Source organism: Sturnira hondurensis, unplaced genomic scaffold (assembly GCF_014824575.4).
Source record: "Sturnira hondurensis isolate 20B ecotype Veracruz unplaced genomic scaffold, ASM1482457v3 Scaffold0009449, whole genome shotgun sequence".
Classification (NCBI taxonomy): Eukaryota; Metazoa; Chordata; class Mammalia; order Chiroptera; family Phyllostomidae; genus Sturnira; species Sturnira hondurensis.
Window position 1 is genome coordinate 200,146 of NW_028082080.1, and position 14,350 is coordinate 214,495.

A 14,350-nucleotide genomic window follows, 5' to 3' on the forward strand; every position below is an offset into this window, starting at 1 on the left:
GGTCCCGCCATAAGCCTTCCTCTAGTTCTCAGGACAGATGCAATTAGTTCAACTCTCTCCTTTGCCTAACTACTCTCTCATCTATGTTGAATAGTGCTTACCCTCACATTTCACAATTAAAAAGGAAAACACCTGAACAAAACTGTAATTTTCTCAGAGTGAGGTGTGTTTAGTCCTCACAGATCAACCAGCTAGCTTAAACTGAAACCAGCTTTAAAAATAGTATCTTTTCTCTCCACAATACAAGAAATTAAAAATATTCAGCCTCTCTAGTAATCAAGGAAATACAAATTAAAGCAATTGTGAATGACTTTTTCCCCTCCTAATTGGCAAAAATTAAAAATAATAGTCATCCTAATGGAGGCAAGATAGAAGAAAGGACACTTTCACACTCAGTAATGGGCAGTATAGATTGCTAGAGTTTTCCAACTGTGTATGTTGGAAACTGTATATCGAATGCATTATTGTATATGCCCCTTGACCTAATAACTCCACTTGTAGCACTTTTACTATAGCAGGTGATCAGGGTGGTTCACCAAAATGCACAGTCATATTCATCTGGGCTTTGTTTCTGGTGGAAGAAAATAAATGCTGCTATACTTCAGAGTAGACTAGGCCATTGTAAGAATTATTTTGGCTAAGAATTCTATTTGATATTGGAAAATGTTCATTAGCTGTTAAATAGAAACTAGGTGAAATTTGTAAAGCCTTGTATAAATGTGAAAGTATTTTCATTTACATAATACCACACAAGATTTAAATGACATAATCAACTGGTCATTAAATATTTACTCTGTGCTCAGTCTTCTGCTGAGAATTGGAGGTGAGCATGTTGAAAGTATGAAAATACTAGTTTTTTAGGACTTTATGCTATTGTTTGAACTATTGAGCTTGAATACGAAGGGGTCCCATAAAAAGGGAATATATTTATAGAAATTGTAAATTGATTCTTGCATGTTTAAATTTCAGTCACCTTCAAAGTACTCTCCATTTGATGCAGTACACCTAGTGAAACGTTTTTCCACTGTTCAAAACAGTTTTTGAACTCTTTGATTTGGATGACTTTTAGTGCTTCTGCCATTTTTTTCACCTCTTCCACATCGGCAAAATGTTTCCCTTTGAGGACTTTTGTCACCTGGGAAAATAGTTAAAATGTTGCTCAGGATGAGATTGGATGAATAGGGAGGGTGGGTTGCAGGGGTCATGCCATTTTTGGTCAAAAACTGCTGAACACTCAGCTCCATGTGGGCAGGTATGTTCATAAAATCACCTATCATAAAATGGACAAACTCATTAAGAGTCTTCAAAAAAAATTGCTGAAACTGAACTCAGCCTCTCACAATAATGCCAGCTGGTACACTGATACAGATGGGTTTCTAGAACACTTATGTAGCGAGAGAAGCCTGTACTATAAAGGGCCCACACTCCAGAAGATAATTCTGTTTTGAGGGGGTTTCCCTTGTATGTGCATTTAGTCCTTGCACACCCAGCAGGTGTACATCTAGATAATGGAAAGAGCATTAAACATAGATAGACAGGTATTTGAATCCTGTCCCTGTCACATACTTTTCTTCTCACTTAGACAAATTATTTGATAATGAGAAAGATGCTGACTTCATGGGGTAATTATAAGAATGAAAGGAGCTATAACAAAGAAGTGCTTCCATGAGCATTGATGGATAGTAATATTAGTAATGATTATAATACACATTTAGTAATTATTAGTTATAGTAATGAATAGTTAGTCCCCTTACTTTTCCTTCTAGAAGTCTCTATTTCCTCAATGTAGTACCTGCAGAAGATATATTGGAGCCTGAGATACTGAATAAATGAATGAATGAGATACTGAATTTGAAAACACTTTATAAGCCTTAAAGTAGGAAAATGTTAACTATTAATATTTGAATAATTGCATTAATATATGTTATGATCTGGCAAAAATTCCATGTATACACATAAATGTGTTTGTATGTAAGTGCCAAATGTTATGATATGGGCTTGAGGGGGTTAGAGAATTTAAGCAAAAGAGGGACTTAATGTGGCTGTTAATCATTTGGGGGACTTTTGGAGGAAGGTGGGATTGAATTAAGGTAGGTTGTGAATATGAGAAGTAATATATGCAGAAGCATGTGACTAAAAAAGAAAAACAAAAAAGAAAATGGTATATTCAGGGAGTAATGATAAGACTCACGTGCCTAGAAAGTGAGGTATTCTTGAAAAGTTGTTAGGGTAAGTAGAAGAAACAAGGTGTGGCCAAGACAACAAGAGGCCTTACTAATCTGGTAAGAAAAAGGGAATCATTTTAAGTTTGAGGGCAAGATAAGAGACACTGTGTCACCAACACATCACTGTTAGAATATGTTTGTAGCAATTAACTTTGGTAATAGAAGTACAAACAAAAATAAATTGTACTTCCAGCCAAGATGGAGGTGCAGGTGGAAATATTATACCTCCTCACACAACCAAATTTAAGGACAACAAAGATTTAGAAACAAAATCACAACCAAAACAGACAGAAAATTGAACTGTACTGAAGTCCAACAACAACTAACCATTCATCCAGACTGGTAAGAGGGGGGAGTCAGTGGCCAGTGGAGAGGGGTCCCGGCAGGAAAAGGCAGTGGTTAGTGGACACAGGTGGGCACAGGGATGAAATGAGCAAACCCAGTAAAGCTCAAAAGGTGGTGGCTGACAGTGGACACACATTCACAGCCAGGTAAACCAGGCAAAAAATGGGCAAGGAGACAGACCGTTCAACCCAGGGCCCCAGTGACAGGAAATAAAACCTACAAACACTGATTGGAAAAACTTTTGGGAGTTGAGGTGCCGGGAGAGGCTCCCAGCCTCACAGGAATTTTTGTTGGAGAGACCCATGGGCTCCTAGAACGTATAAAAGCCCACCTACATGGGAACCGGCACCAGAACGGCCCAATTTGCTTGTGGGAAGCGGCAGAGGGGACCAAAATCTGAGAGAGAGTGGAACTAGCATGATTACTCCCTGTTTGACCACACCAACACATGCAGCATCACAACCCTGCAATTGAATTGCCCTGCCCTGGTGAACACCTAAGTCTCTGCCCCTCGTATATAACAGGTGTGAACAGACCAAAACATTATGGCTCAAGCAGAACACCTCAAAGCCCCACAGCCAATACTTCTAAACGACAAAGAGATAGCCAACCTATCAGATGCACAGTTCAAAACACTGGTGATCAGGATGCTCACAGAACTGGTTGGCTTTAGTCACAAATTAGAGGAACAAATGAAGGCTACACTAAGTGAAATGACGCAAAGTGCACAGGGAACCAATAGTGATGGAAACAAATCTGGTACTCAAATCAATGGAGTGGACCAGAAGGAAGAAAGGAACAACCAAACAGAAAAGAATGGAGAAACAAGAATTCAAAAAACTGAGGAGAAGCTTAGGAATCTCCAGGACATCTTTAAACATTCCAACATCCAAATTATAGGAGTACCAGAAGGAGAAGAGGAAGAGTAACAAGTGGAAAACTTATTTGAACAAAAAATAAAGGAGAACTTCCCCAGTCTGGAAAAGGAAATAGACTTCCAGGAAATCCAGGAAGCTCAGAGTCCCAAAGAAGTTGGACCCAAGAAGGAACATACCAAGGCACATCATAATTACATTAGCCAAGATTAAAATGAAGGAGAGAATCCTAGAAGCAGCAAGAGATAAGGGGACAGTCATCTACAAAGGAGTTCCCATCAGACTGTCAGCGGATTTCTCAAAAGAGACCTTACAGGCAAGAAGGGGCTGGAAAGAAGTATTCCAAGTCATGAAATCCAAAGACCTACAGCCAAGATTGCTCTACCCAGCAAAGCTTTCATTTAGAATGGAAGGGCAGACAAAGTGCTTCTCAGATTAGGTCAAATACAAGGAGTTCATCATCACCAAGCCCTTATTATATAAAATGTTAAAGGGACTTATCTAAGAAAAAGAAGATAAAAAATGAACAGTGAAAGGACAGCAAACTCACAGTTATTAACAACCACACCTAAAACAGAAGCAAACTAAGCAGACAGCTGGATCAGGAGTGGAACCATAGAAATGGAGGTCACATGGAGGGTTAGCAACAGGGGAGTGGGAGGAGAAGGGGGGAGAAGGTACAGAGAATAAGTAGCATAGATGGTAGGTAGAAAATAGACAGGGGAGGGCAAGAAAAGTAGCTTGTGATGCATGGACATGAACTAAAGGGGAGGGATGTGGGGGGAAGGGGTGTGCAGGGTGGAGGGGAATGAGGGGGGAAATGGGACAACTGTAATGGCATAATCAATAAAATATATTTTTTTAAAGAAAGAAAGAAAAAGAATCCAGAAAATGAGGGTAGTAAAAATAGCCTCTGGAACAACTTCAAGAAATCCAATGTTCGTGTCATAGTGGTGCCAGAAGAAGAGAAAGAGCAAGAAATTGGAAATCTATTTGAAAAAAATAATCAAAGAAAACTTTCCTAAGTTGGCGAAGGAAATAGACATACAAATCCTGGAAGCACAGAGAATCCTAATCAAGTGGGACCCAAAGAGGACCATATTAAGACATCATAATTAAAATGCCAAAGGTTAAAGATAAAAGAGAATCTTACCAGCAGCAAGAGATAAGAAGTTAGTTACTTACAAAGGAGGAACAGGGAAAAGGGGAAAAATGGTGTAGGGATCAAGAAGCATAATTGGTAGGAACAAAATAGACAGGGGGATGTTAAATATTGTACAGGAAAGGGAGAAGCCAAAGAACTTAAATTCAGGACCAATGGACATGAACTAAGATGGGGGATTGCTGGAGGGAAGGGGGTTACCAGGTTGAGGGGGACAAAGAGAAAAAATTGGCACAACTATAACATCATAATCAATAAAATATACTAAAAATTGGAAAATAAATAAATAAATAAATTGTAGATTAGCTCATTATTTTTTTCTTCCACAGTATGTAGCTGGAATTCTCATTTAGTGGTAATAAAACTGTAGCTAAATGTTTTAGAATTCTTGTTGTATTCTTAGAATATTACTTGATTAGATCATGATAACTTCAGAATTTGATTCAAAATTATGCCCATAATTCCAACATTGTCCTTTTCTGAGACTTCTTGCTATAATAGTCTAAAGAAAATTTATAGTAAATTCTCCATACCTTAAGTTATTTGATGATACCATGTACTTGTTCTTCCTGTTTCTTTCCCTTTAACATTCTCAATGTTAAAGTGGTATAATGTCCTTTATAATTTCTGTCTAATTTTCATTAAAGGGAAAAAAGGCTTAACTAATTCATTAAAATCATTAGTTGTAAATCAGTTAATAACTTTGTTACAATGTATTCACTTTCATTGTTTTCATCCTGAAATTTCCTCTTTTCTTATACTCTTTTTCATGTTTCTCTGCAGTATGGATGGAGCGGATCTATGTTTTGAAATCGTAAAAAGAGCTGATGCTGGTTTTGTATACAGTGAAGCTGTAGCCAGGTATGTAATTTATCAACTCCCCAGAGGTCAAGGTGAATATAAAATAAAGAAATGAGAAAAAAAAACAAAACCCACACGGAGGGGCCTATTGTTGAAACTGATGATGAGTATGCTGCTACTCTTTCCTACAAGGAACATATCTATTTTCATGTGTATTAGTGGAACCAAATGCTAACTGCACATGCAAAATACTGAACAGTGAATTTATCTATTAATATGAGTTTACAGTTTTGCATCAATCCTGCTATTTTTCCCATTCTTGATTACTTTTTTCTTTCAATTTTATTTTGTATTTGTTTCATGTATACAGCTTAGTGGTTAGACAATCATATACTTTATATAGTGTTCCCCTCAATATTTCCAGTACTCCAACTGGCACCATACACAGTTACTAGAGTATTAGTGGCTATATTTCCTGTGCTTTACTTACTTCCCCATGACTATTTTGTGACTACCAATTTGTGCTTCTTAGTCTCTTCACCTCTTTCATCCAGTTCCCCGCCCACCTCATGACTTTTATACAAGGGGGACTTGATAGCTTAGGAACCATATAGAATTGAACTTGGACTTTTTAAAAATGTATTTTATTGATTATGCCATTACAGTTGTCCCATTCCCTTCACTCCCCTCCACCCTGCACACCCCTCCCCCACCATTCCCCCCCTTTCATTCATGTTCATGTGTCACAAGTTCTTTAGATTCTGTATTTCCCATAGTATTCATGCCCTCCCCTGTCTATTTTCTACCTACCATCTGTGCTACTTATTCTCTGTACCTTCTCCCCCCTTCTCCTCCCACTCCCCTGTTGCTAACCCTCCATGTGATCTCCATTTCTATGGTTCCACTCCCAATCTAGCTGTCCTCTTAGTTTGCTTTAGTTTTAGGTGTGGTTGTTAATAACTGTGAGTTTGCTGTCCTTTCACTGTTCATTTTTTTTATCTTCTTTTTCTTAGATAAGTCCCTTTAACATTTCATATAATAAGGGCTTGGTGATGATGCACTGCTTGTATTTGACCTAATCTGAGAAGCACTTTGTCTGCCCTTCCATTCTAAATGAAAGCTTTGCTGGGTAGAGCAATCTTGGCTGTAGGTCTTTGGATTTCATGACTTGGAATACTTCTTTCCAGCCCCTTCTTGCCTGTAAGGTCTCTTTCGAGAAATCCGCTGACAGTCTGATTGGAACTCCTTTGTAGATGACTGTCCCCTTATCTCTTGCTGCTTCTAGGATTCTCTCCTTCATTTTAGCCTTGGCTAATGTAATTATGATGTGCCTTGGTATGTTCCTTCTTGGGTCTACCTTCTTTGGGACTCTCTGAGCTTCCTGGATTTCCTGGAAGTCTATTACCTTTGCCAGACTGGGGAAGTTCTCCTTTATTATTTGTTCAAATAAGTGTTCCACTCATGGCTGTTCTTCTCCCCCTTCTGGTACCCTTATAATTCGGATGTTGGAACATTTAAAGATGTCCTGGAGGTTCCTAAGCCTCTCCTCATTTTTTTGAATTCTTGTTTCTTCATTCATTTCTTGTTGGAATTTTCTTTTTTCCTACTGGTCCACACCGTTGACTTGAGTCCCAGTTTCCCTCCCATCACTATTGGTTCCCTGTACATTTTCCTTTATTTCACTTCGTGTAGCCTTCATTTTTTCATCTAATTTGCAACCAAATTCAACCAATTCTGTGAGCATCCCGATCACCAGTGCTTTGAATTATGCATATGATAGTTTGGCTATCTCTTCGTCGCTAAGTTGTATTTTTTCTGGAGCTTTCATTTGGCCCATTTTTTTGTCTTGATGCGCCTGTTATGTAGTGAGGTATGGATCCTTAGGTGTTCACCAGGGTGGGGCAACCCATGTAGCTGTGTTGTGACACTGTATGTGGGGGAGAGGTCCAAGAGGGAACGATGATGCTTGCTCCGCACTCTGCCAGATTTTATTCACTTCCCCACTTCTCACAAGCAAATTGGGCTCTTCTGATGCTTGTTCCATGTGGATGGGTTTGTGTACATTCCAGGACCCTGTATGTCTCTCCAACGAATTCTCCTGTGAGGCTGGGAGACTCTCCCAGCACCTCAACCCCCAGGGGTTTTTTCAGTCAGTGGCTTGAGGCCTTATTTCCTTGCGCTGTGGCCCTGGATAGCAGTCTGTCCCACTCCCCAGTTGTTTCTCCACTGTATCTGCGCACAAGTGTGAGACCACCCAGTCCACAATCCACCACCTTGCTGGTCCACCCACTGCAGCCTTGCCTGCCCCGTTCCATAATCTGCCACTTCCCTGGATCTTCCAGCCACCGTCTTACCGAGAGTTTTCTCTGCCTAGCTGTGTGTCTCTGCCCCTCCTACTGGTCTGGATAAGTGTGTCTTCTTTAACTCCTTGGTTGTCAGGCTTCCATACAGTTCAGTTTTCTATCAGTTGTGGTTGTTTTTTTTTTATTGTTGTTATCCTTTTGGTTGTGCAAGGAGGCACAGTGTGTCTACCTACACCTCCATCTTGGCCACAAGTCCCTAGAAAGCATTTTTAATACCAAAAATCGTCAATGGAATCTCAATTTTTCTTATGGCAATAGTGGTAACCACTTTATCCAACTACATGAAACTCTCAGACCTTTATATATCATTGTTTATATTTATTTCTTCAAGAAGTTGAAGTAACTTGCCTTTTTTACTTTCAACAGCAGCATCAAATAGGGAAAACTAAAAATTCTGAATGTTGATTTTATAAAATAGTGAAGCGTGGTGGAAGAAGATCACCTTTTCCTTTTTGAAGCACAATAACACTCAGGTCCCTGGCATATATGCTGGCATGTTTGATGTTAAACCAGCCCCATTTTTACTCTTTTCCAACTCACCCATATTCCTTTTCCTTAAGGTCAAGTTTGTCACTTCCACTGGGCTGGGTGTCAAGATGGGGAGAATAGCTGCATGTAGAGATGATGTTATATGTGAAATGATCTGAGGTATCTCCCAATCTCAAGATTGATAGAAAAAGTAGGTGTTTATATACATCTGATGATAGCTTGTTGGTTTTAAAATCTACCTATATTTGCTGTTGAAGTGATGATTTTATGAAAGGAATTTCCCAGAATGGACCAGAAAAGAGTAACATTGGGACCAGCATGTGACACTGCAAAAAAGAAAGGTTTGACATAATTTGTTAAAAACTATTCCTAAAAATAACAGAAGAGGTGGGGCAGCCTCAGAAAGTGCTTATGTACGTTCCCTGTTGCAGAGAATCAAAGACCATGTAACAAGGGCACATAAATCCCTCCTTTTGGTTAGAGTGTTAAACCAGATGACTTTTAACCTTCCTTCCTCTCTGATTCTGTGATTCATTGTTGGGAAATTCAGCTTACATCAGTATTCTAGTGAGACCAACTGCAGGAAGACTCTGAGACACCAAGTAATCAAATTGATAATGTTGTTTTTCCCCAACTGGCTGAGCTTGAAGAGAAGCAACAGAGCATGGCTAAAATAAAATTCTGTTCAGTCCTTACCACCCAATTAGTGATTACCTCTGTTCTTTCAGGGTTGATGAGTTGTAGAGTCGGCTAACATACAGGATCAAATTATGAAATCATAGTCTCACAAATCAGAGATCTTCTTACTCAGTACCAAGCTTTACAAATAACTGCAAGATACAAGCAATCAAAAGGCTCAGCTGAACCAGAAAAAGGTCTGAGCCTTCAATAGCAGCTTCCTGTGTCATTCTTTCCTACATCTTTCCTTTCTGCATCAGAAATGCATGTCTGGCCCAGAATAGATGAGGCCTTTGCATGAGGTTTGTGGGATTATATACACAGAGGGGAGCATTTCAATATGAAATCTCTCCATTGTATACCCAGAGAGCTATATAGCTTATATGACATCTTCTAGAAAGCCATTCATGCCTCAAAGAGCCTAGGTTCTCTTTACCACAGATAATCTTTAAGGGCATTTCAGAGGTAAGTTCTCTTCTGCCTAGTAAAGAACATTAATCTTTCTACCCACAGTTCACAAGGAAGGTAGACTAAGTCACCTCCCTTCTTTTCTTTCACCACCCCACCACCACCGAAAATGCCTCCTTCCAAAGGAAATGAGCAGATTGCTGGCCAGCTCTTTCCTTCTTCAGAGTTCTCATCATTCCTGACCCTTAAAGAAGATGGAAAAAAGCATAAATTGCTGATTTTCTCTGAAAATACAGGCCACCATGGCACTTCATGATTTGGAGCTCTTTGATTCAAGTTTAGTCAGGAACTCTCTGGAACATGTGGGTGGGTTTCAGTTCTCTATTTTGCTTGCTTGTGCACTGTTCACATGCAGCACCTCCCTGGGTCATGACTGGGAGTGTGGAGAAAGCTCACTTTAAATTTGTAATATCTGGGAAGAAAACAATTCTACCCCCCACATACACACCCCAGAGATTCTGATATGTATGATATCTGGGTCAAATAATTGAATACGCTGATACTCAGATTTAAAAATGCTCATTTAGCCCTGGCTGGCGTAGCTCAGTGGATTGAGCACGGGCCTGCGAACCAGAGGATCCTGGTTCGATTCCCAGTCAGGGCACATGCATGGGTTGCAGGCCAGTTCCCAGCAGGGGACTCATGAGAGGCAACCATACATTGATATTTCTCTCCCTTTCTCCTTCCCTTCCCCTCTAAAGGTAAATAAATAAAATCTTTTAAAAACTAAAAATAAAAATGCTCATTTAGTGAGCTTTTCAAATAAGACTTTGAGAGAGGAATTTTCTTTAAGCTAAAGATATAAGTGGCTATCTTAGTACCATCCATCCAAAGTAGTGTATAGTGTACTATAATCTGTGTCTGTCCATGTTACCTAATTTAAACTTACTCACTACTCCATTGTTCACATCTCGGTACACAAATAGGCTATTCCTAAATCCTTGACTAAATTTAATAATAATGATGATATTGTAATAATAACAACTTATACCTGTGTAGCATGGTTTAGAGTTTACAGAGCACTTTCACATTTGTGACTTCTGCCATTTCTGGGGGTGGGGGGGGCATGGTCACAAGTCCTCCAGAGCCTGATTTGAACCAGGAAAGGGCCACACTAACAAGTTAAGAACTCTTAACTCAAATAGAAATTTAATTACAGACTGCACTGGCCCAGGCAGAGTATGTGACCACAACCCCATATCTGTGCATTTGCAAGGCAAGAAAAATGGAACATCTAAGGACTAACTTCATGTTCTTAGCTCTCTGCTAAAAGCCCAATTGTGAAGAGACAATAAGTATAGGAACAGTCTGAATTTGTTTATTTTCCTTTCTTTGTAAAAATGGAACCTCCGGTCAACTGTAATACTTGAAATAATGCAGGTGCTAATTAAAGGGACATTCATATGAGTTTGGTTTAGATCATAGCAACCAAAGAGGGGACTTGATGGAAAAGTCTTTTAATTTAAAGCAGGAGTGAGAAAATTTTTTCTGTTGAGTCACAAGCACACACAACAGGTCATTTCTGAGTACTATTGAATTCTTTTTTATTTTAAAATGCGGGAAACATAAGATCTGGAAATATAAAACAAAATTCAGTAAATACTATGTAGTAAGTAATGTTGAGTATATTGCACTTCTATGTCATCTGGTTGGGGAAGGAAAGGGGGAAAATAAGAAAGAAAGAGGTATAATAGGAAAAATGAGAAAGATACAAAAGAAATAAAATACAGAAGAAGAGAAGATGAGAAAAAAGAATAGCAAGAATTCAGAAGAACTTTAGAATGGAGGGAAGTCAAAGTAAGTTCTAAAGGAATACTGAATAAAGTACTCTCATCACACCCTATTGCTAGTAGACCCTGTTACCACTTTTTAAGGTCTGTTCTTCAAAATGCTAACTACTCCTGCAGTCGATGGGGAGCCTTAGCTGACCCCAGTTGGCAATGTGAGGAATCCGACTTCCTAGGACTTGGGCCCAGTACTCTGATTTGTTCACAGATGCCCCAACTAAAACTTTATTATGTTGCAAAAACATTGTAGCCATAAGAGTTTTCTCCCCTCCTGTTAAATTTGTCCTTATAGCTAAGTTGAAATAAGGCAAGAGAGCCAGCGTCTGCTGGCAGGTAAAAGACTCCCAACACTTTAGTCAGGATCCTCAATGTACCTCTAAGCACTGTTCACTTACTTAATAGCAATCCAGTGTAACTAAGTAGTATTCACTAAATGTCAGAGAATAGTTGGCATGTTTTTTTAATGTTTTAAACTTGAATTTTTAGTTTGCAAGCTATTTTACTTATGAACTATGTGAAATTCTTTTGACTTAGAGATCTTAGAAAATATAGAACACATAATTTCTTCATGAACCTCATAAACTTATGATCCCCCAAGTTTTCATTATTAAGTCTCACATTCCATAAGTCTTGTCTACCTAAATGGAAAGTGTCCATGGGCAGCAAATACGAAGGGGGGAGTTACAAACTAGGGGCAACTGTATAATAAGTTTGAAAAATAAAAGGCTTTTTTACAGTTTTATATTTCTTTTGTTTTTCTACAGTCATTATATGAGACAGATACTGGAAGCTCTACGCTATTGTCATGATAATAACATAATTCACAGGGATGTGAAGGTAAGTCACTTTTATCACTAACTTTAGTATTTGTGAAGGGTAACTGACATATAATGATAATAATCAGCTTTTTCTTTAATATTCTTATTTAACTGCTTTATGTTTGTAGAGTCACTGTACCAATTGTTAAAACAGCACTTTTTATAATTTCAGTTTCCTTATTTTTGTTAAAATGTACATGCATTCTAAAATTCTGTTACTCCTCTTTCACGTGTGTGTGACAGAAGAATAAAAAAATCCAACATACAGAAAAAAAGCAAATAATATCCTATGCTAAATTAATTGGTTTATATAGTAAAAACATCATACACCTGTAATTTTGTAGTATTGCAGTGTTAAATAGTCAGTATTTTATTTTCTTTGCACATTTTTAAAAATAGTCTGAAATCATTATAGATGTAATATGATGTGTACCCTTAGGAATATGAGTATTACCATTATTCTGTGTATTTGATGCCAGTAACAAGTTCATGAGAACTGTCAGTCCCTGGCTCTAACAGCGTCAGGCAAAACATAGAGACATGAAAGGAAGGAGACCAGTGGGTCTTCCTCTTGATTTCCAACCTCTTCTAAGGCCTTGAATCACTAAGAGCCTCTGAGGTCTCTTTGGCCCTGTTGTCCATTTTCAGTGCTCTGATATTTTGTCTCTAGTCTCACTCTCTAATGCACACCATCCACAGACACAATGCTCTCCTTCCCTCAAGACATATTATCAAAGGCTTGGCTTCTTCTATGTATTTTAAGATAATCAAGTAAAGCCCTGAATGGTGTGGCTCATTTGGTTAGGTGTTATCCCACAGAGTGAAAGGTCACCATTTCAATTTCTGCTCAGGGCACAAGCCTGGATTGCAGGTTTGTTCCCCAGTATGGGACACATATGAGTGGCAGCCGATTGATGTTTCTCACATTGATGTTTCTCTCCCTTTCTTTACCCCTCCCTTCCCCTCTCCCTAGAAGTAAATAAATAAAATCTGTTCTTAAAAAAAGAAAAGAAAATCAAGTAGAGTTAAATTGGCTATGTTTGGGAAATTTTAACTGAAACTCTTGTGGTTAAAAGCTGAGGAAAAGCGTACACAATTCCAAAACAATCCAGTGGCATGTTATAATAGCAAATGAAAAATCATTGGAGAAATTTGCAAAATACACATTACTGTAAAATTAGTTGCAAAATATCTTATTCATGCTTTTCAAATGTGCTAAGAAATGATACTGTTATTATCCACAGTCAATACTGAGAAACTCACTGGATACATGGTACTTTTATTTAAACAGTATTCTTCAGTTACATAAATAAAAAGAATAAAAAGCATGGGAAGATAAAGGGGTCAAACTCGTAAGTGGTTGTAGCATGCCCTGTTATTCTTTTGCATTTAATCGATACAAGAAAGTAGATATATATAAACTAAAAATATCTCCTTGGATATATATAAAATATATACAAGACAGAAATGACCATTTCAAAACTTAAATGGGCAAAACAGATTCTTAGGTTTTGAGTATTATTCTTCAGAGCTAATTATATCAATATCATATAATAAATAATGATTGACAACATACTTTATTGTAATACTTTCAGTAATATAGTCAGCTTTTGATTAACCATGGTATTTGATATTATGACAATCCAAAACCAAATAAAATCCCAAAGTAGTTACATTTTATTTCACCTTCTCATTTACCTTCTGATTGATTCATTCCAATGTTTGGATGCCTACTTCATGCTTGGAGCCCTGAAGCTATTGTGGTCTCAGTAGAGAGATATGAGGCAGTATATTATTTCTGTGGGTCAACACAGAGCTAAACTTAGTGACTTCAAACAGCAACTATCATTTATTTGCTCACAATTTCACAGTTTGGACAGAGCTTGATGCAGCTCAATTCTGTTTCTCAGGCTGTTGGCTGAGGTGGCATGGCTAGTATCCATTAGGGCTTCTCTCACTTTTCTGGCATCTCAGTTGAAGTGACTAGAACAGCTAGGAGCTGGCTAGGCCTGCTTCATAGTCTCTCATTCATGGCATCTATCACTCTCTATATCTCCCTCCCCCACTTCCTCCCTCCCTCCACAAAAGAGCAAAAATGGAAGTTGTCAGGCCTCTTGAAGCCTCAGCAGAAAATTGACACTGTGCCATGCCCTCTGCATTCTGTTAGTCAAAGGTCACAGGGCTAGATTCAAGAGGAGGAAAAATAGACTGCACCTTTTGGTTGCTGAAGCCACATATATGCACAAAGATAGGAAAACTTGTTTGTGGCCATCTTCACAAACAGGCAAAACAAATAATTACTGTCCAAGGTAGAAGGTAGGAAATGTCATTAAAAGACA

General features: G+C 38.4%; 1 protein-coding gene across 1 annotated transcript in view; it reads left to right on the forward strand.

Moving 5' to 3' along the window:
* The window catches only part of CASK (calcium/calmodulin dependent serine protein kinase), a 365,574-nt gene that overhangs the window by 126,690 nt on the left and 224,534 nt on the right, over positions 1-14,350 (forward strand). The window contains exons 3-4 of the mRNA XM_037057119.1: positions 5,391-5,468; positions 11,958-12,030. Of these exons, the coding sequence (XP_036913014.1) occupies positions 5,391-5,468; positions 11,958-12,030 (151 nt within the window). The remainder of the gene's footprint in view (positions 1-5,390; positions 5,469-11,957; positions 12,031-14,350) is intronic.